Source organism: Myxocyprinus asiaticus, chromosome 3 (assembly GCF_019703515.2).
Source record: "Myxocyprinus asiaticus isolate MX2 ecotype Aquarium Trade chromosome 3, UBuf_Myxa_2, whole genome shotgun sequence".
NCBI lineage: Eukaryota > Metazoa > Chordata > Actinopteri > Cypriniformes > Catostomidae > Myxocyprinus > Myxocyprinus asiaticus.
Window position 1 is genome coordinate 39,128,855 of NC_059346.1, and position 25,079 is coordinate 39,153,933.

The window sequence follows — 25,079 nt, forward strand, 5'->3', positions numbered from 1 at the left end:
TATAGCCAATGTTACTGTGTTGGGCTGGATGGCCTCTTAAACAAGCAGATAAATGTTTAATAGGGCTTAGTTCTTGTTATATCTGCATATTAAGCTGAGGTATGAGAAAGAATTTTAACATCGAAAAAATTACAACATCAGTGTCTTCAACACTTTAATAGACACATTCTAGGGGCCTTAGTAGCTCAGCGAGTAAAGGCACTGACTACCACCCCTGGAGTCATGAGTTCGAATTCAGGGCATGCTGAGTGACTCCAGCCAGGTCTCCTAAGCAACCAAATTGGCCCGGTTGCTAGGGAGGGTAGAGTCACATGGGGTAACCTCCTCGTGGTCACTATAATGTGGTTCTCGCTCTCGGTGGGGTGCGTGGTGAGTTGTGCGTGGATGTCGCGGAGAATAGCGTCAAGCCTCCACACGCGCTATGTCTCCACGGTAATGCGTTCAGCAAGCCACGTGATAAGATGCACGGATTGACGGTCTCAGACTGAGGCAATTGAGATTCGTCCTCCGCCACCTGGATTGAGGCACTACGCTACCACGAGGACTTACAGCCCACTGGGAATTGGGCATTCCAAATTGGGGGAAAAAAAAAAATAGACACATTCTAGCATATGAAAGGGGCACATTTTGAAAATTGATATGCCAGTAAGACATTGTATTAATCACGGAGAACAAATCTGTCTTCTTGCTGCACACCACAAACTCTCTTTGTTTTTGTCTTTAACCCAGACAACCTATTACAGAAATAAATGTAAAAAAAATTATCAGACATAAAGGTGCCGTTGCATGACAAGACAACAACATGAAATATGATTTAAGCCATAGTCTTTAAAAAGGAGCCAGCCTGATCAAAGTGAAAAATGAGTAGCAACTAAACACATTACAATTATTTGATTGCTAATTGATTTACTATAACAGTTGTGGGGGTTTTTCTTCATTTGACTGATTATGACATGATATTTACTTTCTCAAAGCACCCACTTTCATTTTATAGACTTTTTTTGAAAAAGTATATAGACCCCCAGATCATCACTGATCCTCCACCAAATTTAATTTTATAAATCAAGCCAAGTACAAGGTTATCCTGGAAGAAATCTTGCTTCCTTCTGCTCTGACAATGTTCCCCAGCTCTGAGGATTGGTTTTTCCAGCAGGACAATGCTCCATGCCACACAGCCAGGTCACTCAAGGTGTGGATGGAGGACCACTGGATCAAGACCCTGTCATGGCCAGCCCAATCTCCAGACCTGAACCCCATTGAAAACCTCTGGAATATTATCAAGAGGAAGGTGGATGGCCACAAGCCGAGCTGCTTCAATCTTTGTGCCAGGAGTGGCATAATGTGGCATAATAGTGGGGGCAGTGGTGGCTCAGCGGTTAAGGCTCTGGGTTACTGATCAGAAGGTTGGGGGTTCAAGCCCCAGCACTGCCAAGATGCCACTGGTGGGCCCTTGAGCAAGGCCCTTGACCCTATCTGCTCCAGGGGTGCCGTATCATGGCTGACCCTGCACTCTGACCCCAGCCTAGCTGGGATATGTGAAAAAGAAGAATTTCACTGTATATGTGCAAATGTATAATGTGTGATAAATAAAGAAAATTATAATTATAATGTCACCCAACAGCAATTTGAAAGACTGGGAGAGAGCATGCCAAGACGCATGAAGCTGTGATTGAAAATCAGGGTTATTCCACCAAATATTGATTTCTGAACTGTTCCTAAGTTAAAACATTAGTATTGTGTTGTTTAAAAATGAATATGAACTTGCTTTCTTTGCATTATTTGAGGTCTGAGAAAATGGCTTCTTTTTTGTTATTTTGACCAGTTGTCATTTTCTACAAATAAATGTTCTAAATGACAATATTTTTATTTGGAATTTGGGAGAAATGTTGTCAGTACTTTATAGAATAAAACAAAAATGTTCATTTTACTCAAAAACATACCTATAAATAGTAAATCTAGAGAAACTGATAATTTTGCAAAAAAAAAAATTTTCCTGAGCTGTATATTTATTGAACCATATTTAATTTGTCTTCTGACAGATGGATCACAGAGGAGTGGGAGTACTGTACTAAAACCTGTGGGAGTTTGGGGTACCAGATCCGCACCGTACGCTGTGTGCAGTTCCTTCATGAAGGCACAAACCGCTCCATTCATAGCAAGTACTGCAGTGGAGAAAAGCCTGAAATCAGGAGACCATGCAACAGAGTGCCCTGCCCAGCCCAGTGGAGGACCGGGGCATGGTCAGAGGTAGGCCTCTATCAGATCCTTTGGTGTTTTGTTGCTATCAGTACAAAAGTGTTATTATAAGTGCTGTCAGTTGATTAAAATATTTAATCGTGATTAATCGCATGATTCTTCATAGGCTATTGCAATTAATTACAGATTTTGAAAGCGCAGAAATTTGACTCTATATATAATTCTTTTACTGTCAAAATGTATTTAGCTCCTTCTTAGAAAAGAAAACAATATGTAACAATAATGTTTTATTACCATTTACTAAACAAAGCATTCCACAGTATAAAGATTGCAGTGAACTAAAATAGCAACAATTCAAGTAACATTAAATGTTTCCTAAAGTCTGACTAATTTTAAGAACTAGTCCCCACAATATAAATTGGCTGGCAGGCTGTGGCTATCCACTTTGCTTCAGCAATTGTGAAGCCGCATTCACATGATTCTTGCTGCTTTGAACTCCACATGAAAAGCACTGCAGAGAACGTATTATTTTCCTTTAAGTGCTGGCACTTCCCACATAATGATACTTCACGTGAATTGTCAGGTGAGACAGAAGTGCAAGACAGCGCTGGTGAAGGGCTTATGCTTCACTCCAGCGAGTCACGAATAGACAGCTTTAGTTTGCCGTGCATGTAATAGTCGACAGACCTTCCACTAGTGAACTCCAACAAGCTAGCCTGCTGCTGCGATCCCTCATCAGTGCCATGTATGGTCTGTTTGACTTTTAGGGGATAGATTGACTTGCTTCTGTGGTAGTTAATTTCCGTCTTACAAATGCTGCAAAGTACTTTTATTTTTGTCACAAATCCAATCTGTTTGTTTTGTACAAAAAATTAAAGAATTACAGTTCCTTACAGTTCAGAGGTCCTCTATCTATCACTTGATCATTGACACAGAATTGATGTTTGTGGTGTGTGCATCAATTTAATGACCCCGGACACATTGCAAAGGTTTTGCCCTATTTCAACCAGTGTTTAGAACTCACACAGAGCTGAATAAAATGTCAGAATCTAATGTCAAATCTGTAAATGTGATAATATTGTTAATTTTGATAGCTCTAATTATTATTCATTATATGTCATCTTACAAGTGTTTGGAGAGTCTTGGAAGGCATAAGCATTTTGAGAAAGTGAGGAAATTGGTTTGATTACATTTTGCAGAGCACAGTAGAAAGAAATACTCCCACAAGTATTTTTCAGTTTAGTAGAGCTTGAAATCACTGTGTAAATTATAAAACCTCATTTAAAGAATTTGTTTACAACATCAAAGGAATTATATTATTTTGTATGAGATGCAAGAAATGCTTGAAGAAAACACATTAGAAGTAGAAAACAACTGTTTCACTGACTCTTTAATTTCTTTTTAACTTTGTACTTTTTAACTTCTTAACCTGAAATTAGAACCTTTCTCCAGCACTGATAATGTTCAAGTGAGACCTGACCTTTCTATTGATTTTTTTGCTGATAATGATTTTATACATCAACTGGAGAGATTTCTCATTACCCAACTGAGTCAGACTTTGAAGCTAAAATCCAGGAATTGAGTATTCTTTAGATTACCTAGAAACCTTTTGATTTGCTTTTAAAGTTCACCCAGTATTGAAAATTCTGTCATCATGTTGTTCAAAACCCACTAAACTACTAAACAGAGATACAGAGCAAGAACTAGTGCACAGATTGGTAGTGGTAATCCTCTATGTATAATGACCCAGTCTGTGTGGTATTGATTTTGACCCCAAACAAACAGATTAACACCTAAGTGTTAGAGCTGTGTCATTTCATTTGTTGTTAGGCAAAATCAAGGCACATTCTGGATAGATTTTTGGTTTAATCATTGGAAAGGCTGATCATAAACTCAATGTGTTTGGCAGTGCACCATATTTTGGTTTTAAACTTTATGTTTTAAACTGTTTGCCAGTGGTAGGATGTCCTGTTTCATGATACTGTAAGTATATTTCCTTACTTCCCATAACCCTCTGTCTCATTCGTCTTTTAGTGTTCAGTGACTTGTGGAGAGGGTGTGGCACGACGCCTGGTCACATGTCGCATTGGCGATCAATGCACTGGTGAGAAGCCAGAGTCCCACAGGCCCTGCAAGCCAGGACCCTGCCATGGTAAGACAACATTTACACATAAATCCTAAAACCCCTAAGAAGGCTAAAGGATATTTACTTTGTTGAAAGGATTGGTGGCCAAATGTGGGCTATTCCAATCCGGTTCTGGAAGGCCATTATCCTGCAGAGTTTAGCTGGTGGTTTACGAGGAAATATTTTTAGCTTATAAACTGGTAATTACAAGGCTGTTATGCTATAAATGTGGTTTATGAGGACATTTCTAGTGTTCCCATAATTCAAATTGCTTAAAAAAACATACTAAACAATGTTTTTTTGAAAATGTACAAATACAGAAAGTTTTTGTGAGAGTAAGGTTTAGGGGTAGGGATAGGGTTTTGGGATAGAATCTGTAGTTCGTACACTATAAAAATAATTGTGTCTATGGAGAGTCCTCATAAGGATAGCCGCACCAATATGTGTGTGTGTGTGCATGTGCAGACTGCTTCCAAAAATTACCTGAAATAAACAAGTAACAACCTTATTTATCCCTGGTTGTAGGAAGATGAGATGTGTGTGTGTGTGTTTTGCACTCTTGATGTTTGATAGTCTCACCCCTTCATGTCATTGTGGCTGTTTTTTAGATTTTATATAATTCATTATATATATATATATATATATATATATAAAAATAAAAAAAATCTGATTTTCTGTCACTTTTGACCGGGAACAGTACAAGTGTGACTTTTTTTTTCTACCACTTAAAATGATCAAATCACCTTTTTTTGTGTGTGTGTTCAGAAATGAAATTGACGAAAAGTCACCAAGTCTCATACCCGTCAGATAAAGGAAACTAGTTTTATTGAAGAAACAAAATCGATTTCGGTCAAAAATGACCGAAAAGTGCATAAGGGTTAAGTGTTTCAGAAAACAAGTTTATTGTTTTTAATTGCAGTATCTTCAGTATAGAAAATCACAGTTGCTTAGCAAACATAAAAAGCCTGACTTTTTTCAAGAGGGCTCTATTTTATGATAAAAACCATCACTGGTCAGTTGTTTAGCATTATTTGTCGGAACGCTTGAGTCCACTGAACTTCAAAAGTTCAATTTTAGTCAGACTAAAACAATAATTTGTCTTTATAAAATGTCACGTTTTAATCCAACTGAAATCATACAAGTCTGGTTTCTGTGAAGTTGGACTAATCAACCTGGATAATGCAATTTTAGCTCAGCTTGGCCTAGTATGTGTACAGTACATGTTAATTGGACTACAATTCGTAAAAATGCATGATCTGAAAGACAGAGGTGATGTGCGGCATGTATTAAACACGCAAGTCGAACGCTAGGTATCATGGAAAATGCTAGGAACCTACACTGTTGGACAGATAAGGAGACAGCATCAATGTTGTTGCAGCTGAAGTAGCTGAACATTCATAAAAACAATAAAAGACTGTCTTTTCAAGTCTCCAAAATGCTGGAAAAGAAACAGCCTTTATGCATAAAGTCAACAGCAAAACGTCTACATCAGTTTCTCAGCTGATGTCCTTCCTTCAAATATTAGATTACACATTGTGTCATGTATACCTGGATAGACAGCAGAAGACTGTAAATCGACTACGCAATAACCTGCCTGAGCATGTAAACATACTAACTGGGAATAGCACTTTTTTATATGTCCGCTTGCATGATACTTCCTCAAATTCTTGTTTAATGGCTTGAGTCACACTGGGAAGAAATTCATCTCACTGGAGAGTAAACAAACCCCTACCCTTTACAAATGGCACACTTATGACACACTGCTGATTTTTATATGTGTACAAAGGGGGACTCCTTAGGGAGCTATTGGCATTTTGCTTCTTTTCATCTGTTAAAGACAAACCAGTTGGTGGTTCAGCTGACAGCAAATTGCCTGTAATCCAACTTGGAAAATTGGAATGGCTCTGTTATGACCATTGGATGGCAAATGCTGTAGGCTAATAACTGTGGCCTGTGAGAATCTTCCACTAGGCCACATTCACTGGGTTCACTGTTTTTTTGTTTTTGTTTTTTTTTTTGTCTTACTGGGGGCATTTGAAATCTATTAATTCCAAAGGTTGGTATCTGAGATACAAACAGACATCCTCCCCTGCAATCTCTAGAAAAATATGAAACAATATGTCCTATCTTGTAATTACAAATGACTGGGATTGGTCTGATCCATCCACTCCATCGCTGCCATTGCTAAGTAAAGTAACATGTACCATGTTTTTTGCCTTGGATAAAGGGGTCAAGGTTTGTTTGGTTAGACTGGCTCTGTTAGCCCCTGCATGTGTGTATGATAACTACACCATCTGGACCCAAATTGCCTCTTTATCCATAGACGGCTATTTAAAAGTTGCTATGTATTGTAGGGCTGGGTGATATGGCAAAAAAAAAAAATTATATCTCGATATTTTTCAGCCTATTGACAATATTCAGTATATATAACGATAATTATGTTTTTGCTCTGAAATGGCTCAAAAGTTTTTTTTAAAAGTCAGAGGAACCATAAATTAATCCAAACAGCCATTGTAGCCAAGTAGATTAAATGTATTAAAAGGCTGATGCAGTGAGATCCAGCAGATGGAATTTACTTCAATAAATCAGATGATTTGTAGAATGAATAACAACTTTAATTTGTAAAGATTAATAAATGAATAAAAATGAAATAATGAATATTGAGTATAAATGCGATAATACAGAAAATAAATGTTTGATTATAAATGTTAAGTAGATATATCTTAAGGATATATCCAAGGACTAAGTCCTGGAATAAACTTAAGAACACAAAGTCTGGTCTTTGTCTAATGAACTAAGTAAATGGAAAAAAGTTAAAGTAGAGAGGTGAGTCGAGATGAGGCCTCAAAGTTGGAGATCAGATGCGAAGAGCTAGAGAGCTGAGGTGTTAGTCTGACACCCAAAGGTTCGTTAAGGTCTTTATACCCACTTGAGATTGTACCAGAAAATACTTCCTTTTTAGGCACAGAGAGTTATGCATGAGGTTAAGTTGTAATTAATGGTGTCAGGTCATATTGTTATGAACTATTGAAGTGCAAAAACTGCGGTTGAGTGGAAGGAATTTGCTGCAGAATAGTTCGTACATATATCTTTGCCAAGTACTCATAAAGTATTATTAGTTCCTGATCTCAGCAAGATATGAACACAGGTGTCTTAGAAACATGCTGTGTTCGCAGACTGCGTCTGTACATTACTTGGTACAATAACAACTATAAACTAGGCTCTCTCTGCATCGAGCTCTGAAGCCTCATAAGGTCATTAAGTAACATAAACCCACATACAAGAGCAGAGAAAGAGAATGAGATAATTTTCTAACATACAGGTTGAGCATATAAGAATACTTCTGGTAACATGAATGTATAAATACAGGAGTACAAGGTTGGGCATATATGTGTTGGGCCTCATGTATTCAGATAGAAGACAAAGGCAGGCCTAACAGTCGTAAAAGCCTGACTGAGGCCTCCGTCATAAATCTTACTGATAAAAACTGCGCCAAAATCAAACAAAGGGAGTCCAAAACAGACTACAAATCCCATGAAGCCTTGCTCACTAAAGGATCGAAATCTCAACTCCTATTGGATGAGGCACACGACAGAACGCCCCTCAACCATGACGTCATCAGGAGTAGAAATACCTCTGAGATGCTTCTGGGATTTGCTTTCAGCAACTTTGCTCACCGGGTGTAGACGCAGCTCATCGCTGCTCTCATGGCGCAAGGAAGTAACATCCGACTTGAAACTGTGGCCATACAATCTCCATCTCACTGGATGAGTTGAGATTACTCTGTGTTCCACCGAACACTCTAACGGATCCGAAGGAGACCACCGAGCAATCCGAATCTTCATCCGTTTGCCTGCAGAAGTGAAGAGAAAAGATTTCTCTTCCCTCTTCAATCAAGTCGGCGTCGCTGATTTCTCCGCCAGCCCACCGAGAATCAGCAGCCGTACCACCCGCCGACAGAGCGAGGAAACGGCCTCCCATGATCACCCGAGCCTCGAGGAACCGAGTCGGAGTTAAAGGACGGATGAACACATATTCTACCTGCGTCTTCATACCATTCAAGTAAGAGGTTTACGTCTGGGCAGAGATAGAATATTATAGTGTGTTATTCTTGTGTATCAAGGTTATTGCTTGTACAGTTTACGGACCACCGAGTCCACTCATTGCTGCTAATAATACTCAAGGTATTACTGTAATGTACTGTTATCACGAATGAGATCTGCTGCGTTGTAGTGCAACCACATTGGACTGTTGTGTATTTCCGCCATCGCGGGTGAGACCGGCACACTGAGTTTATCCATTAAAGAACCAAAGACCGCGGGACGGTTTACGAGCCGTCCACCGCGTCTCTAAGTGATAAACCAACAGTTGCTTTCTCTCCCACGATCGCGAAACCGGCTTTGGTGCCGCCATTTTATTCTCTCTCTCTCTCATACTAACCACACACACACGCGGCCCCTCACAAACATCCTCGCATACATTTTTGGCTAGTAGATAACTTCGTGATAAAGCTCAGCTTTGTCCCTAAGTTATCGTACAAGCGGAGACACACGGTAAACGGGCAGACGCCATTGACCGGCTTCTCTCCGCCCATATTCTCTGGCCGGAAATCTCACGTGACGTACACTCCATGAGAGTCACGTCCGCCATTTTGTGCACGTCCCTCCTTACACACACACACACACACACACACACACACACACATTCTCTCTCTCTCACACACACACACACCTTCCTCTCATGTGTTATAGGATTATTTTGGTTACCATATCTAATCATATCACTGTTTAGTTTGTAGTTGTAAGTCGGAAGTTTATTGACTGCATTGTTAATTGATTATTAATTGATATTACTGTATAAATAAACTTTGTTATATTTCAAAGAGAAGTGTTTTGGTTTGTTTTGCATACACCTGTGTCAAATGCTGACAGCAGATGTCAGTGCTCGGATTCAAGCCTTCATTGTTCCTTTTTGAAAGTCGATATTCTTCGGATGTCGATTTTCCTAAGAGAACAATCTAATATTGAGACTGTTATACTATCTGGTTGTTAGACCCTGATTCCAGGGTGGTGCCCCGGCGATATTAATCCTTATTAATATTCTATTGATTTTTGATAATTGATAATTATCTTTGATGATTTTTGAATTTGAAGGATCAATAAGCTAGTGTTAATTTTAATCAATGTTTCATTGATGTTAATAATTAATGATTATCTTTAATAATTGTTGATTTAAAGGGTTAAAAAAAAGCTAACATTGATTCTCATCAATGTTCTATTTATTTTAATAATTAATAATTATCTTCGATAATTATTAATTATTGCTAATAACCAAACCTGCACTACATTTCATGGTGCGCCGTGTGAGGTTTTAATGAGTTAGATTCTATTATTTAATTTAAATATTAATTAATAACTAAAGAAATAATTATTAATTATTTCTGATAGTAACACTGATCTAAACAACCAGTAGAACCTACATATGGAATACACTGAGCATTAGTACAGTGATAATAGTACATTGATAATATGAATGTAAAACTGAAAGAAAACCGGCAAACGGGTAAGTACGGTGGTTCTTGGGGCCGCTCGCCCGCCCCAGTCACCGGTCACTGTTGCGGGCTCGTGGAGCAGCATGCCTCCCCTGGACGATCCTCCCGGTGGGGCGTCTGCTCCGTCTTTCTGCGAACCACCCACCCCGGGTGTGATAAATCCAATCGTCCCCCTGGTGCCATTAGCGCAAAGGCTGGAAGCCTGGTTAGCGCTTTCCAGCCCGTCGCGATGGCTCATCAGAACGATCCGGCTCGGCTACACGATCCAGTTCGCTAGATGGCCGCCCAGGTTGAGTGGCGTCCTCTCCACCGCAGTGCGAGGCGAGGATGCCTCGGTCCTTTGGGCTGAGGTTGCTACCCTTCTGGTATGGGAGCGATCGAACCCATCCCCTTAGCCGAGTCTCACGTGCCTTGAACAGAGCCTTACACAGGCTTCTGTTTAAGATGTTGATGCAGAAGTATGACATCAGGATCGGTTCGTGGCCATTGACCTGAAGGATGCATACTTTCACGTATCGATCCTTCCTCGACACAGACCCTTTCTTCGGTTTGCCTTCGAGGGACGAGCATACCAGTACAAGGTCATCCATTTCGGTCTGTCCCTGTCTCCTCGCTTCTTTACCAAAGTCGCAGAGGCTGCCCTGGCCCCACTGAGGGAGAAGGGCATTCGCATTCTCAATTATCTTGAGGACTGGCTGATCCTAGCTCACTCACGAGATCTATTGTGTGTGCACAGGGACCTTGTGCTTAGGCACCTTGACCGACTGGGGCTTCAGGTCAACTGGGAAAAAAGCAAGCTATCCCCGACGCAGAGCATCTCTTTTCTCGGTATGTAGTTGGACTCGATCACCCTGATGGCACGCCTTATGAACGAGCGTGCACAGTCGGTACTGGCCTGCCTGAAAACCTGTGAGGTTGGCATGGCGCCACGGCACCCAGCACATGACTATCATGCCTCGGTGCCGTCAAACTTTCAGTCCTTGTTCAGTCCTGGCATTTCTATAGGTAGGGGTTCCCTTAGAGCAGGTCTCGAGGTGTGTCGTGGTCACGACAGATGGCTCGAATTCAGGCTGGGGTGCTGTGTGCAATGGGCAGGCAGTATCTGGGCTCTGGACAAGGCCCCGCCTGCAATGGCACATCAACTGCCTAGAGTTGCTGGCAGTATCATTGGCCCTGCGGAGGCTTCAGATGTTGATTCAGGGCAAGCACGTGTTGGTCCGGACGGACAACACAGTGGCTGTGGCGTACATAAACTGCCAGGGCAGGGTACGCTCACGTCTCATGTAGCAACTCGCCCACTGCCTCCTCAACCATGCAGCAGATGTGCTCTCACGGCAGGTAATGCTCTGCGGAGAGTGGAGACTCCACCCCCGCGCAGTCCAGTTGATTTGGGAGAGATTCGGAGAGGCACAGGTGGACCTGTTCGCCTCCCGAGAGTCCTCTCACTGCCCCCTTTGGTAGGCTCCCCTCGGCACGGATGCCTTGGCACACGGCTGGCTTCGGGGGCTGTGCAAGTACGTGTTTCCCCCAGTGAGCCTCATTGCACAGATGTTGTGCAAAGTCAGGGAGGACGGGCAACAAGTCCTGATGTTTGTGCCATACTGGCCCAACCGGACTTGGTTTTCAGACCTGATGCTCCTGGCAGTAGCCCCTCCCTGATGCATTCCCCTGAGGCAGGACTTTCTCACTCAGGGGCAGGTCATGCTCCGGCACCCATGGCCAGACCTCTGGAATCTCCACGTCTGGCTCCTGGACTGGGCATGGAGGACCTAGCAGGCCTTCCGCCAGCAGTGGTAGACACGATCACTCAGGCTAGAGCCTCCTCCACGAGGCGGCTGTATGCCCTGAACTGGCATCTCTTCGCAAATTGGTGTTCTTCCCGCAGGGAAGATCCACGGAGATGCACAGTCGGGTTTGCGTTGTCCTTTCTACAGGAGGGACTGGAGGGACGGCTGTCTCCCTACACCCTGAAGGTGTATGTGGCTGCTATTGCAGCATATCACGATACACTGGATGGGAGACCCTCTCGACCTCACGACCTGATCACTAGGTCCCCTCAAAGGCGCGAGGAGATTGAATCCCCCTAGACCGTGCCTGATTCCCTCTTGGGATCTCTCTGTGGTCCTACCTGCCTTACAGAGAGCCCCCTTTGAGCCCCTGGAGCAGGCCGAGCTCAGCACTTTGTCCCTGAAGATGGCCCTCCTGGTGGCGCTCACTTCTATCAAGAGGTGGGGGACCTGAAGGCGCTCTCTGTCACCAGCAAATGCCTGGAGTTCGGGCCAGCACACTCTCACATGATCTTGAACCTGCAGGTGAACCTGCATGTGCTCCCTTCAGAGGAGGATGACCCGGCCTTGTCGTTGTTGTGTCCAGTTCGCACCCTGCGCATCTATATGGACCGCACACAGAGCTTTAGATGCTTGGAGCAGCTCTTTGTCTGCTTTGGAGGGCAGCACAAGGGGAAAGTTGTCTCCAAACAGAGGTTGTCCCATTGGATTGTGGATGCCATTTCTCTGGCTTACCAATCACAAGATCTGCCATGCTCTTTGGGAGTCCGGACACACTCCACCAGAGGTGTTGCGTCCTCCTGGGCACTGGCGAGGGGCACCTCTCTAGCAGACATATGCAGAGCAGTGGGTTGGACTACACCCAATACCTTTGCAAGGTTCTACAACCATAATTATTCTGCGTATAGAACCGGTTGCGACCCGAGTGTTATGGGGTAACAACAGGTAGGCCGGGCGGCCGGTTGGGTGTGTCACTTGCATTGTGCCTTTTGCCCTTTTGAGGTGATAACATGCGCTATCTTGTCCACAACAGTTCCCTGTAACTGGTGAACACTGGACGCTTCATTAATTCCTTAAGCACAGTTCGGTGGCAAACTCAGCAGAGGAGTAATGCCACCAGGCCCAGTACTCGTGGTATGCTCCTTTTCAGGTGAGCCTGTGTACTGGGCTCAGTGCTCCATACATGGTGATTCCCCCCTCGGTAATCCCTATGATGCGTTTCCACTGTTCGGTTTCCCCTCAGGTCAACCCTGTGTTTCCCCTCATCAGAGCTCTGCTCTGCCTCAGCCACTGTGGCTGTGTACCCTCTCTGTAGATAGGGTCTTCTCAGTGGTATCATTCCATATGTGAACTTCCCTGTCAGTAACTCCATGTGAGGTATTCTCCATATGTCAACCTCCCTCCGGTAGGATGTGGTCTCCGTAGTGCTCTCCCTCCTGGAGAGGGAAGAGCACTTCCTCAGCGCTATTCTAGCTGGTGCTTGGCAGGAAATTGCTTAATACAAAAATCAGGATAGGCCACCGCCTGTAGCTTCCTCGGGTAAGTCCTCCTCCCACCCATATTGGGACCCGGGAGACGCCTTACCTAATTCGCTGGAAGGTCACGACATGGTCGAGCGCTCGCTGCGAGGCACACAGCAGCCTGCCCATGTCCGCTCCTCCATACCTTGCGACACGGTTCAGCGCCTGCGGCATTTTGTATAGGAACCCCTAGTGTCACTACATCGACACAACGTTGAGTGAGTGACAGACAGGGAACGTCTTGGTTACTGATGTAACCTCTGTTGCCTGATGGAGGGAACAAGACGTTGTGTCGATGTAGTGACACTAGGGGTTCGCTCTTGAGAGCCCCAATCACCTTTGCTTTATTCAGAAAAGGCCAATGAAAATTGGCGAGTGGAATTTGCATTTACATCAGTAACCAAGACGTTTTCAACTTTATCTCAGTCCGGAACCTCCAGATTGATGCAGTGAGATCCAACAGATGGAAATGACTTCAATAAATCAGATGATTTGTAGAAGGAATAACAACTTTAATTTGTAAAGATTAATAAATGAATACAAATGAAATAATGAATACTGAGAATAAATGCGATAATACAGAAAATAAATGTTTGATTATAAATGTTAAGTAGATATATCTTAAGGATAAATCCAAGGACTAAGTTCTGGAATAAATCTAAGAATGCAAAGTTTTGTCTTTGTCTAATGAACTAAGTAAATGGGAAAAAGTTAAAGTACAGAGATGAGTCGAGATGAGGCCTCAAAGTTGGAGATCAGATGCGAAGAGTTAGAGAGCTTAGGTGTTAGTCTGACACCCAAACATTTTTTACGGTTGTTATACCCTCTTGAGACTGTGCCAGAAAAGACTTCCTTTTTAGGCACAGAGAGTTCTGCATGAGGTTAAGTTGTAATTTAAGGTGACAGGTCATATTTAGTTATATATAGTCGAGTGGAAGGAATAAGCTGCAGAATAGCTCGTACATACAGTACCTTTGCAAAAGTTTTAGGCACTTGTAAAAAAAATTGCATGATGAGGATGTCTACAAAAATAATGCCATAAACAGTTTTAATTTATCAATTAACGTCATACAAAGTCCAGTCAACATAAAAAAGAGCTAAATCAATATTTGGTGTGACAATCAAATACAGCCTTTAATAATAATAATAAGCACCGGTTCTCCTAAGTTCACCTGGACACAGTTTTTCTTGGTTGTTGCCAGACAGGATGTTCCAAGCTTCTTGGGGATCTTGCCACAGTTCTTCTATCTATTTGGCTGTCTCAATTGTTTCTGTCTCTTCATGTAATCCCAGACTGACTCAATGATGTTGAGATCCGGGCTCTGTGGGGCCATAACATCTGTTGTAAGACTTCTTGTTCTTCTTCAGTTCAGTTCTATTTGCAAAGGCAATGTTGAAATCTAAAATTGATATTTCGTACTGATAAACTAAAAGCAGAATATATAAAATAACCGTTTTAAGACACGTTTTTGTGAAAAATATAATGTGCCTAAGACTTTTGTGCAGTACTGTATATCTTTGCCAAGTACTCATACAGTTCCTGATCTCAGCAAGATATGAACACAGGTGTCTTAGATACACTATATTGCCAAAAGTATTCGCTCACCCATCCGAATAATTGAATTCAGGTGTTCCAATCACTTCCATGGCCACAGGTGTATAAAATGAAGCACCTAGGCATGCAGACTGCTTCTACAAACATTTGTGAAAGAATGGGCCGCTCTCAGGAGCTCAGTGAATTCCAGCGTGGTACTGTGATAGGATGCCACCTGTGCAACAAGTCCAGTCGTGAAATTTCCTCGCTACTAAATATTCCACAGTCAACTGTCAGTGGTATTATAACAAAGTGGAAGCGATTGGGAATGACAGCAACTCAGCCACGAAGTGGTAGGCCACGTAAAATGACAGAGCGGGGTCAGCGGATGCTGAGGCGTATAGTGCACAGAGGTCGCCAACTTTCTGCAGAGTCAATCGCTACAGACCTCCAAAGTTCATGTGGCCTTCAGATTAGCTCAAGAACAGTGCGTAGAGAGCTTCATGGAATGGGTTTCCATGGCCGAGCAGCTGCATCCAAGCCATACATCACCAAGTGCAATGCAAAGCGTCGGATGCAGTGGTGTAAAGCACGCCACCACTGGACTCTAGAGCAGTGGAGACGCGTTCTCTGGAGTGACGAATCACGCTTCTCCATCTGGCTATCTGATGGACGAGTCTGGGTTTGGCGGTTGCCAGGAGAACGGTACTTGTCTGACTGCATTGTGCCGACTGTGAAGTTTGGTGGAAGGGGGATTATGGTGTGGGGTTGTTTTTCAGGAGCTGGGCTTGGCCCCTTAGTTCCAGTGAAAGGAACTCTGAATGCTTCAGCATACCAAGAGATTTTGGACAATTCCATGCTCCCAACATTGTGGGAACAGTTTGGGGATGGCCCCTTTCTGTTCCAACATGACTGCGCACCAGTGCACAAAGCAAGGTCCATAAAGACATGGATGAGCGAGTTTGGTGTGGAAGAACTTGACTGGCCTGCACAGAGTCCTGACCTCAACCCGATAGAGCACATTTAGGATGAATTAGAGCGAAGACTGCGAGCCAGGCCTTCTCGTCCAACATCAGTGTCTGACCTCACAAATGCGCTTCTGGAAGAATGGTCAAAAATTCCCATAAACACACTCCTAAACCTTGTGGAAAGCCTTCCCAGAATAGTTGAAGCTGTTATAGCTGCAAAGGGTGGGCCGACGTCATATTAAACCCTATGGATTAAGAATGGGATGTCACTTCAGTTCATATGCGTCTAAAGGCAGGTGAGCGAATACTTTTGGCAATATAGTGTACATCCTGTGTTCGCAGACCGCATCTGTACATTACTTGGAACAATAACAACTATAAACTAGGCTCTCTCTGCATCCAGCTCTGAAGCCTCATAAGAACGTGAAGTAACATAAACCCATATACAAGAGCATGAGGTAATTTTCTAATATACAGGTTGAGCATATAAGGAAAACTTCTGGTAACATGAATGTATAAACACAGGAGTACAAGGTTGGGCATATAAGTAATACATTGAGCATTACTACAGTGATAATAGTACATTGATAATATGAATGTAAAACTGAGTACATACATGTGAATATATAATTGCATAACTCTGATTATATTTGATTTCAAGCATAATATCAATAAGTAAAAATATCTCTAGCCACTTGCATCAAAGGCATTGAATAAAAATCTATTTTAAAATTATGAAGGTATGTTTCCTCAGTTTTTCACTACATTAACACAGGGGAGAATTAAATCTAATCATTTTCATTGACATACAAATTTATATTTGATCTACAATGATACATAGTAGCTTAATAAAAAGCATTATTTACCATCATATATATTTTACTCAAAAATACTTGTGAATGAACAAGGTGGAGCTTTTATTTTGACACATCACTTTCACCTTGACACAGAAAGTGTTATGTGTCGTTCACAATGTTCCGCATTTGTTGAAACGATTTCTTCTCTTTCTTTTCTGTTATACAGTGCCACCTTTGTGGATGTGTATAATAACTTGTAGCTGTTACTAATGTTTGGAATTGCGAATGCTTTAAACCTGCAGTACTTTTATTTCACAATGCATGTGAACTGCTCTAAAAGCACTAAAAACCCGCAAGTACACAGAACAGTGCACCTTCTGAAGCGCACACAGACATGTTTATCTGTCTTTCAGAATCAGCTTTATTGCCAAGTATGCTTACATACAAGGAATTTGTCTTGGTGACAGGAGCATCCAGTGCACAAACAACACAGCAACAAGACAGAGATAATTATAAAAAATAGAATAAAAAAAGTGAATAGAAAATAAAGTATATATAGAAATACACAATAGGACAATATATATATACAGTTGCAATCAAAATTATTCAATTCATACATTTTTTAAATATGATACAACAGCAACCTTCTTGGGGTGTGGAAGAAAGCAATACTTCACAAAGGGAAATGTTGACTTGAATGTTCAAGATGTAAAACTGAAACACTTGAACTGAAACTGAATTTTAGACCCATGGGTCAGCAGTATGTCTGGAGTAAGATGACGAGGTGATGAAAAGAACAACACCATCCCCACAGTCCAGCATGGATGTGGGTCAGTCCTGTTATGGGGGTGTTTTGTGGCTGCAGGAAACGGCTATCCTGACTATGTGACTGACACCATGGATTCCTTCAGGTATCAGGCCATTTTGGCATGAAAAATGTGATGCCTTCAGTGTGTAAATTGAAGCTTGGTGATCACTGGACTTTCCAGCAAGACAATAACACCAAGGATACATCCAAGTTGTCCAAAATCTGGTTCAGGGATAGGTCGTGGAATGTCCTTTAAATGGCCCTTTCAGCCCATCATTAAAATCCCATTGCAAACCTTTGTTGGGATTTCAAGGAAGCAGTGGCAGCACAGAAACCAAAGAATGTCAATGAGCTGGAAGCTTTTGCTCATGAGAAATGTGTAAAAATTCTAATAGAGAGGTGTCCGAAGCCTGAGAATTAGTTTTTGACATGACATTTGTGGAGAGAATTAGTTATTTTTTATTTTAAAATTTGGGTAAATTGAACTCTCTGTTCTCAAAATCACTCAGATGTGTATTAAAAGCTTACTTTGACTGTTTACTGAGGTTTTAGTTGATGTGTTTTAATTCACATCACCAGAATGTATTGCTGGTCAGTGGGGTTGAATAATTTTGATTGCAACTGTGTATATATATATATATATATATATATATATATATATATATATATATATATATAAATGCTATATGTTTGACAAAATTCTCCTTCTTCTGACTGAAAACACAACAGAAGACGTGCACTGATTTTCATTGATCTTTTCCCCAGCCGCTTCTGTCAAGTGTAGCATCCGTGTAACGTTTAACAGCCAGTATCTCACACAACTCACTTGAAAGGTGTGTGTTTCAGGTCCATTTTCCTGATTTGTGAAACATTCTCAGCAGTTTGGCTGTAAGACACTAAAATACGGGACAAACTGCATCGCAGTTCCCTCAAATACGTGACGATTCCGTATTATACGGGATGGTTGGCAACCCTATATTCGATATATCGCCCAGCCCTAGTGTATTGTGATTTAAAACATATAAAATCGCAAAACTGTCATTATAGTAGATGTTTTACTAGTAGCAGTTTTTTGGAGGGCTTATGCATGAAATAGACGTATACTGTTTCCTGTCTACTACCTTTAACAGCTCAGGGTAGTTTCTAGTGAAGGGCTTGGGACTGTGCATTTTTTTGTGGTGCCATGGCATTTACAGCTCAGGTGATTGGATCAAAAACATTTGTATACAGAACTGAGTGTCCATGAGCAAAAATGGCAGATTTCAAATCACATACTTCCACCAGCCGACCAACTGCCATTGAGATGAATGGGAATTGTAAGTATTACAGACCTCATTGAATAGGACAGTCAGAGTAAAACGATAAAAAGAAAGGTGTAAGGGTGGGTTCAGAAAATGACACAAGCACATAAGCTGCACCACATAATGCGCCGGCGCATCTAACAGGTCACATCTCACATGTCAAGTCAAGTTATTTTGTTTGTATAGCGCTTAAGCAGCTTTACAGCAGCTTAAATCAGATGAATCTCACATCTGAGTTTAAGATGGACTTCAGAATTTCTTCTTTTACAGAGTTGATTAAAGATTGCAACAACCACTATTTTAGTAAAATAAAACAAAATAACTTGCATTGTGGGCGAAACAGTCACTCAGCTGTAATCATTGTACCTGGGTAGACTATTTTGAGCATGTTTATATAAATAAACATGTGTCACCATATTTTGTAATATTGATGATGTAAATACCCTGAACTGAAACACTGAAATGGAAATTACTTCTGTGAGAAACTGCTCCAAAACTGCACATAATAAAACCTTTATGTTTCTATAACAGATGAGCCATGCGGTGGAGACAAGTCCATCTTCTGTCAAATGGAGGTTCTAGCTCGTTACTGTTCTATACCAGGCTACAACAAGCTCTGTTGTGAATCCTGCAGTAAGAGAAGTGGCACATTTACTCCTCTTCTGCACGAAGCTGCTGAGACGGAGGAGGAAGTTCGCTTCGGTTCAGCCTCCCAACTCCTGGAGACACTTTCAACCTCAGTTAATGGAACGATGAAAGTTCCTTACCAGAATCAGCAGGGATCCTTGTCACAAGGCCGACTTATCAAGCAGACCCGCACACCCCCACCTCGTAAAGCCAATTCTGAGAACAGCAAGACTCAAAAGTGCCTCAAACCTGGCACTAGGAACCTGCCTGCAATGTCGATGCATAGCCCATGGAATGAGAAAGCCGCTAAACGCACACCTTGGCTGTTAGAAAGTTTTCAGGAGAGTCAGTGGCCAGCAGCATTATCCGAGGTAAAGAGATGAAGGCCAATTTGTCTTTTATTTCCTCTAGACTATCGCTGACTTTCTTGTTTTTTGGTAGATATAGACCTTTATCATTCATCTTTCCCTTCAGGTCACACTCAAGATATTTAAAAGTAAGAGAGAGTAAAGTGCTGGTTCACTTTCAAATGTTTTCAATTCCCCCATCAGCAATATTTTTTATTTTATTTTTTTAAAACACACTTGTCAATCACACATGGTTGTGATGGGGAATGTGTCAAAGTTTTTACGAAAGCAGTCAGATCCTTGCAGAAGCTTGGTCTATGGGGGTTTGGTGAGCTCACATGACAAGACTCCGGTGGTACTTGTTAGGAAATGGTTATAGTTGTATGAAACGTCAACATTTTTTACAGCTTTATTTTTTACCAGCTCCAAACTTCGATTTATTTGACCAATTGATATTTATGAACATTCCTGTAAATACTGTATATGGAAAATGTCAGTATTATTATTATTATAATTTTTTTTTTTTTTTCAGAAAACAAGCTGAGGATAAAATATGAGATTCAGGATCATTATTGGTGCTTTTTATATTAAGCAGTCATTCTTAAGAACACTTTAATAACATGTTAGGAAATTTACTATCAAGTAAAGCACTGAAGAAAATGTTTTTCAGAAAGGTGTGAGCAATAGAAAAAACATCAAGAATTCTACATCTGAGAAATAGAATAAAAATAACAAAATCTTTACTTTTAGTTTGAAAAGTGTTTCATTTCTTGAATCAACCTCTCAACCATTCATCAATCAAATGAATTCTGGTAGACTGTGAAAACTGTCACTTTTTTGTTTTCCTCCTAATGTCTTTTTTAAATGTGTTTATAAAGAACTTGTTTTCCCATACATTGTTGGTCATAGTTGAGGCCTCTCTTAGATGATTGCTTTTTTTTATTTTATTTTATTTTTATTTTTTATTTTTTTTTATCTTGTCTTATTGTATTGTCCTCTGTAGCCAGAACTTTTAGCCAACAAAGAAAAACTGTCAACACCATGCCGACACGGCTTTTTCAGTGATGGAGGAGATCCATCATATGTATTGTGAGATTAATTGGATGTTTAAGGCTAGATTTTGAAGGAGTAAAGCTGGGCTTTCTGAGGATCTTATACTGTAAGACTCTGCACGAGATATCTCACTTGTCTGAAGGAGGAGAAAGCTATTTATTTTTGTAAACGAGCGTTTTATCTCAACCACAATGCATCGACTGCAATACCAAGGAAACCAGTTAATCTAACAGTGGACTTCAGCTGTTCAAAACCATACATGTGTTCGCCTGTGTGGCATTGTATAGCTTTTGTATATACCATTGGGAACTTTAGAGTATTTATTAAGATTTAAAGTTCGAAGTCATGTTGCCCAGTGTGTGCAACCATATCTGTTATTTCAAACCAAACAAATAAATTCAAACTCGCATTCTGTTTATACATGTAGACTGAAGCTTCCACTGAATAGCAACAGTAGCTCACAAAAGTAAATACATGTAAACAAACAATTAAATCAATAAAAGTAGACCTTTTGTTGTCATTTAAACTGGCATTTTAGATACAACAATAAAACACATACTCACTTTTTGAGATGATATAATAAAGGAAAGCTGTTACACAACAGTTTTAGAATAGAAGTATTGTAGAGAAATTTCGAAACAAAGCTGTCAGTAACAGCGGTTCATTTTGTCCTACACCCACAAATCCTACACGAAACTGTGTTTTACGGTTAATTTGTAGCTTTAACTAGTAACAAATGACAAAATTATTGTGGATTTTGACCTTCTAGAGTAGACAATAGTCATATCTTCATATGGTATCAGTTGTCTTTGTAGACGTCATTCAATTCATGAAAGCTGAGGTGAACAGTGTGTGTGCATCACAAAACAAGTTTTAATTTTATCATTGTCCACTATCTGCCAATGAGGAATTCGCTGCTAATAATATTGACCAGCTTTCAGAAACCCAAATGAATGCAAGTGTAAGAAGATGGTAAATTGACAATCCCTGAGCCACAGACAGACATTACATACAGTATATAAAAGAAAAAGTGCATTTATCCCCACATTTTCATGTCCATTTAAGTATTAATTAATATTCTGGCTTACAAAGTCACTTTCAGTTGATAACTGCTTGCAGTCATTTCTTTTTGTTTTAATTTGTACTTTTGTTAGTTGTAATGGAAGTGTACACTACTGAGGCTGTTTGTTATAATGGGGAGCACATAGCAATAAAGAACATAATAAAAATCGTGCTCTCTCGAGTACAACTTTTTAGTTTGCTTTATTGTTTCATTAAATGTGAACTAATTTGCATGTCCTTTTTCACTTTTATGCTCTTAAAAACCCCTGGTAAGTTTTTATTTTTAACTCTTTAATCATAAATGCTTGATCTCCAAAATAAAAAACAAACCTTTCCAAACATACAAACACTTAGCAAGCATTCTGTCTTCTCAGCTACCCAGCTTTGTAAGAAGTGAAATCTTATGTTAAAAAAACATATCTCATTTGCATGTCAAATACATGTTAAAAAGTGCATTTCTAATTCTGTTGTGGGAATTAACTGCGTATTTATTGTAAAGAGGAAGTATCCTTCACATGACTTTCACATGTGAAAATATCAACAGAGATGCCCAATTACATAGTGCATATGCAACATCAATGAATCCTACTTGGTCTTCACTACACAGCTTTTAAATAATATCAAATGTATGTAAGGATACGTGTTTAAGCATTGAGGCCAACTTTAAGTCATTCTATTCTTAGTTTGCGCCCTTGTCTTCATCACAACACCAAATTTAATACACTGAAAATTGCGCTTGATTGACATTTCCTTTATTCTGTCACAGTGAATGCTCATGCCGACCTCTCTATAAAAGTTAATTATTACACAAAGGCCAGTATTTTAATACAATATTAAATTGCTTGAGAGTGCTAGTCTGTACATGATGTGTTCATATAAAAGTAAAACCTCAATTAATTTTTGAGTTACACATGCCTTAAAGCTCAGTATTATTATAGGAGGCTCTAATTTCAGAAAAGACCCATTTAGATTAATAAATCAATCATCAGATCATTCATAATGTTTTGAGTGGCATTTAAAATAACTTACATTTACATTTTTTCATTTGGCAGATGCTTTTATCCAAAGCGACTTAAGAAGAATAATACATCATAAGCAATTCATCTTAAGGAGACAGTAGTACGAAAAGTGCTGCATTACAAAGATTCAGTTGCATCAGAATAATCCAAGACAGATTAGAGTGCAACAAGAATATATATACAGGTGCATCTCAATAAATTAGAATGTCGTGGAAAAGTTCATTTATATCAGTAATTCAACTCAAATTGTGAAACTCGTGTATTAAATAAATTCAATGCACACAGACTGAAGTAGTTTAAGTCTTTGGTTCTTTTAATTGTGATGATTTTGGCTCACATTTAACAAAAACCCACCAATTCACTATCTCAAAAAATTAGAATACATCATAAGACCAATAAAAAAAAAACATTTTTAGTGAATTGTTGGCCTTCTGGAAAGTATGTTCATTTACTGTATATGTACTCAGTACTTGGTAGGGGCTCCTTTTGCTTTAATTACTGCCTCAATTCAGCGTGGCATGGAGGTGATCAGTTTGTGGCACTGCTGAGGTGGTATGGAAGCCCAGGTTTCTTTGACAGTGGCCTTCAGCTCATCTACATTTTTTGGTCTCTTGTTTCTCATTTTCCTCTTGACAATACCCCATAGATTCTCTATGGGGTTCAGGTCTGGTGAGTTTGCTGGCCAGTCAAGCACACCAACACCATGGTCATGTAACCAACTTTTGGTGCTTTTGGCAGTATGGGCAGGTGCCAAATCCTGCTGGAAAATGAAATCAGCATCTTTAAAAAGCTGGTCAGCAGAAGGAAGCATGAACTGCTCCAAAATGTCTTGGTAAACGGGTGCAGTGACTTTGGTTTTCAAAAAACACAATGGACCAACACCAGCAGATGACATTGCACCCCAAATCATCACAGACTGTGGAAACTTAACACTGGACTTCAAGCAACTTGGGCTATGAGCTTCTCCACCCTTCCTCCAGACTCTAGGACCTTGGTTTCCAAATGAAATACAAAACTTGCTCTCATCTGAAAAGAGGACTTTGGACCACTGGGCAACAGTCCAGTTCTTCTTCTCCTTAGCCCAGGTAAGACACCTCTGACGTTGTCTGTGGTTCAGGAGTGGCTTAACAAGAGGAATACGACAACTGTAGCCAAATTCCTTGACACGTCTGTGTGTGGTGACTCTTGATGCCTTGACCCCAGCCTCTGTCCATTCCTTGTGAAGTTCACCCAAATTCTTGAATCGATTTTGCTTGACAATCCTCATAAGGCTGCAGTTCTCTCGGTTGGTTGTGCATCTTTTTCTTCCACACTTTTTCCTTCCACTCAACTTTCTGTTAACATGCTTGGATACAGCACTCTGTGAACAGCCAGCTTCTTTGGCAATGAATGTTTGTGGCTTACCCTCCTTGTGGAGGGTGTCAATGATTGTCTTCTGGACAACTGTCAGATCAGCAGTCTTCCCCATGATTGTGTAGCCTAGTGAACCAAACTGAGAGACCATTTTGAAGGCTCAGGAAACCTTTGCTGGTGTTTTGAGTTGATTAGCTGATTGGCATGTCACCATATTCTAATTTTTTGAGATAGTGAATTGGTGGGTTTTTGTTAAATGTGAGCCAAAATCATCACAATTAAAAGAACCAAAGACTTAAACTACTTCAGTCTGTGTGCATTGAATTTATTTAATACACGAGTTTCACAATTTGAGTTGAATTACTGAAATAAATGAACTTTTCCACGACATTCTAATTTATTGAGATGCACCTGTATATATATATATATATATATATATATATATATATATATATATATATATATATATATATATATATATCTATTTTTTATGAGTGCATGGTCAAGTGCTCATGGAAAAGATGTGTCTTTAACCATTTTTTGAAGACAGAGAGTGAGTCTGCTTCACGGATGAAGTTGGGAAGGTCATTCCACCAATGATGTATACGATACTCCTGGAAAGTGATTTGGTGCCCCTTTGTGTTGGTACAACAAGGCGCTGCTCATTAGCCGACCACAGGCTTCTGATGGGAACGTAGCTCTGCAGAAATGATTTTAGGTATGCTGGAGCAGACCAAGTGACTGTTCTGTATGTCAACATCAGAGCCTTGAATTTGATACATGCATCAACCGGCAGCCAGTGAAGAGAGACAAGGAGTGGTGTAACATGCGCTGTCTTTGGTTCCTTGAAAACCAGATGTGCTGCTGCATTCTGGATCATTTGCAGGGGCTGACTTTCAGATCACAATCTTCTAATGAGCCCATTTTAGATTAAGATATGTAGGATGTCAGAAAGACATTTTTAATAAAATACAGTTTAATAAGGTCAGAAAAAATATTGTAGAATCTAGTTTTACAAAAGCAACAATAAA

The 25,079-nt window shown here is 40.5% G+C and overlaps 1 protein-coding gene across 1 annotated transcript in view; it reads left to right on the plus strand.

Annotated features, from left to right (window-relative positions):
• The window catches only part of LOC127424455 (A disintegrin and metalloproteinase with thrombospondin motifs 3-like), a 175,081-nt gene extending 153,149 nt beyond the window's left edge, over positions 1-21,932 (plus strand). The window contains exons 20-23 of the mRNA XM_051669699.1: positions 2,040-2,247; positions 4,231-4,348; positions 19,119-19,585; positions 20,094-21,932. Coding sequence (XP_051525659.1) covers positions 2,040-2,247; positions 4,231-4,348; positions 19,119-19,585; positions 20,094-20,105 — 805 coding nt within the window. The 3' untranslated portion in view covers positions 20,106-21,932. The remainder of the gene's footprint in view (positions 1-2,039; positions 2,248-4,230; positions 4,349-19,118; positions 19,586-20,093) is intronic.
• Positions 21,933-25,079: the final 3,147 nt, after the last annotated feature.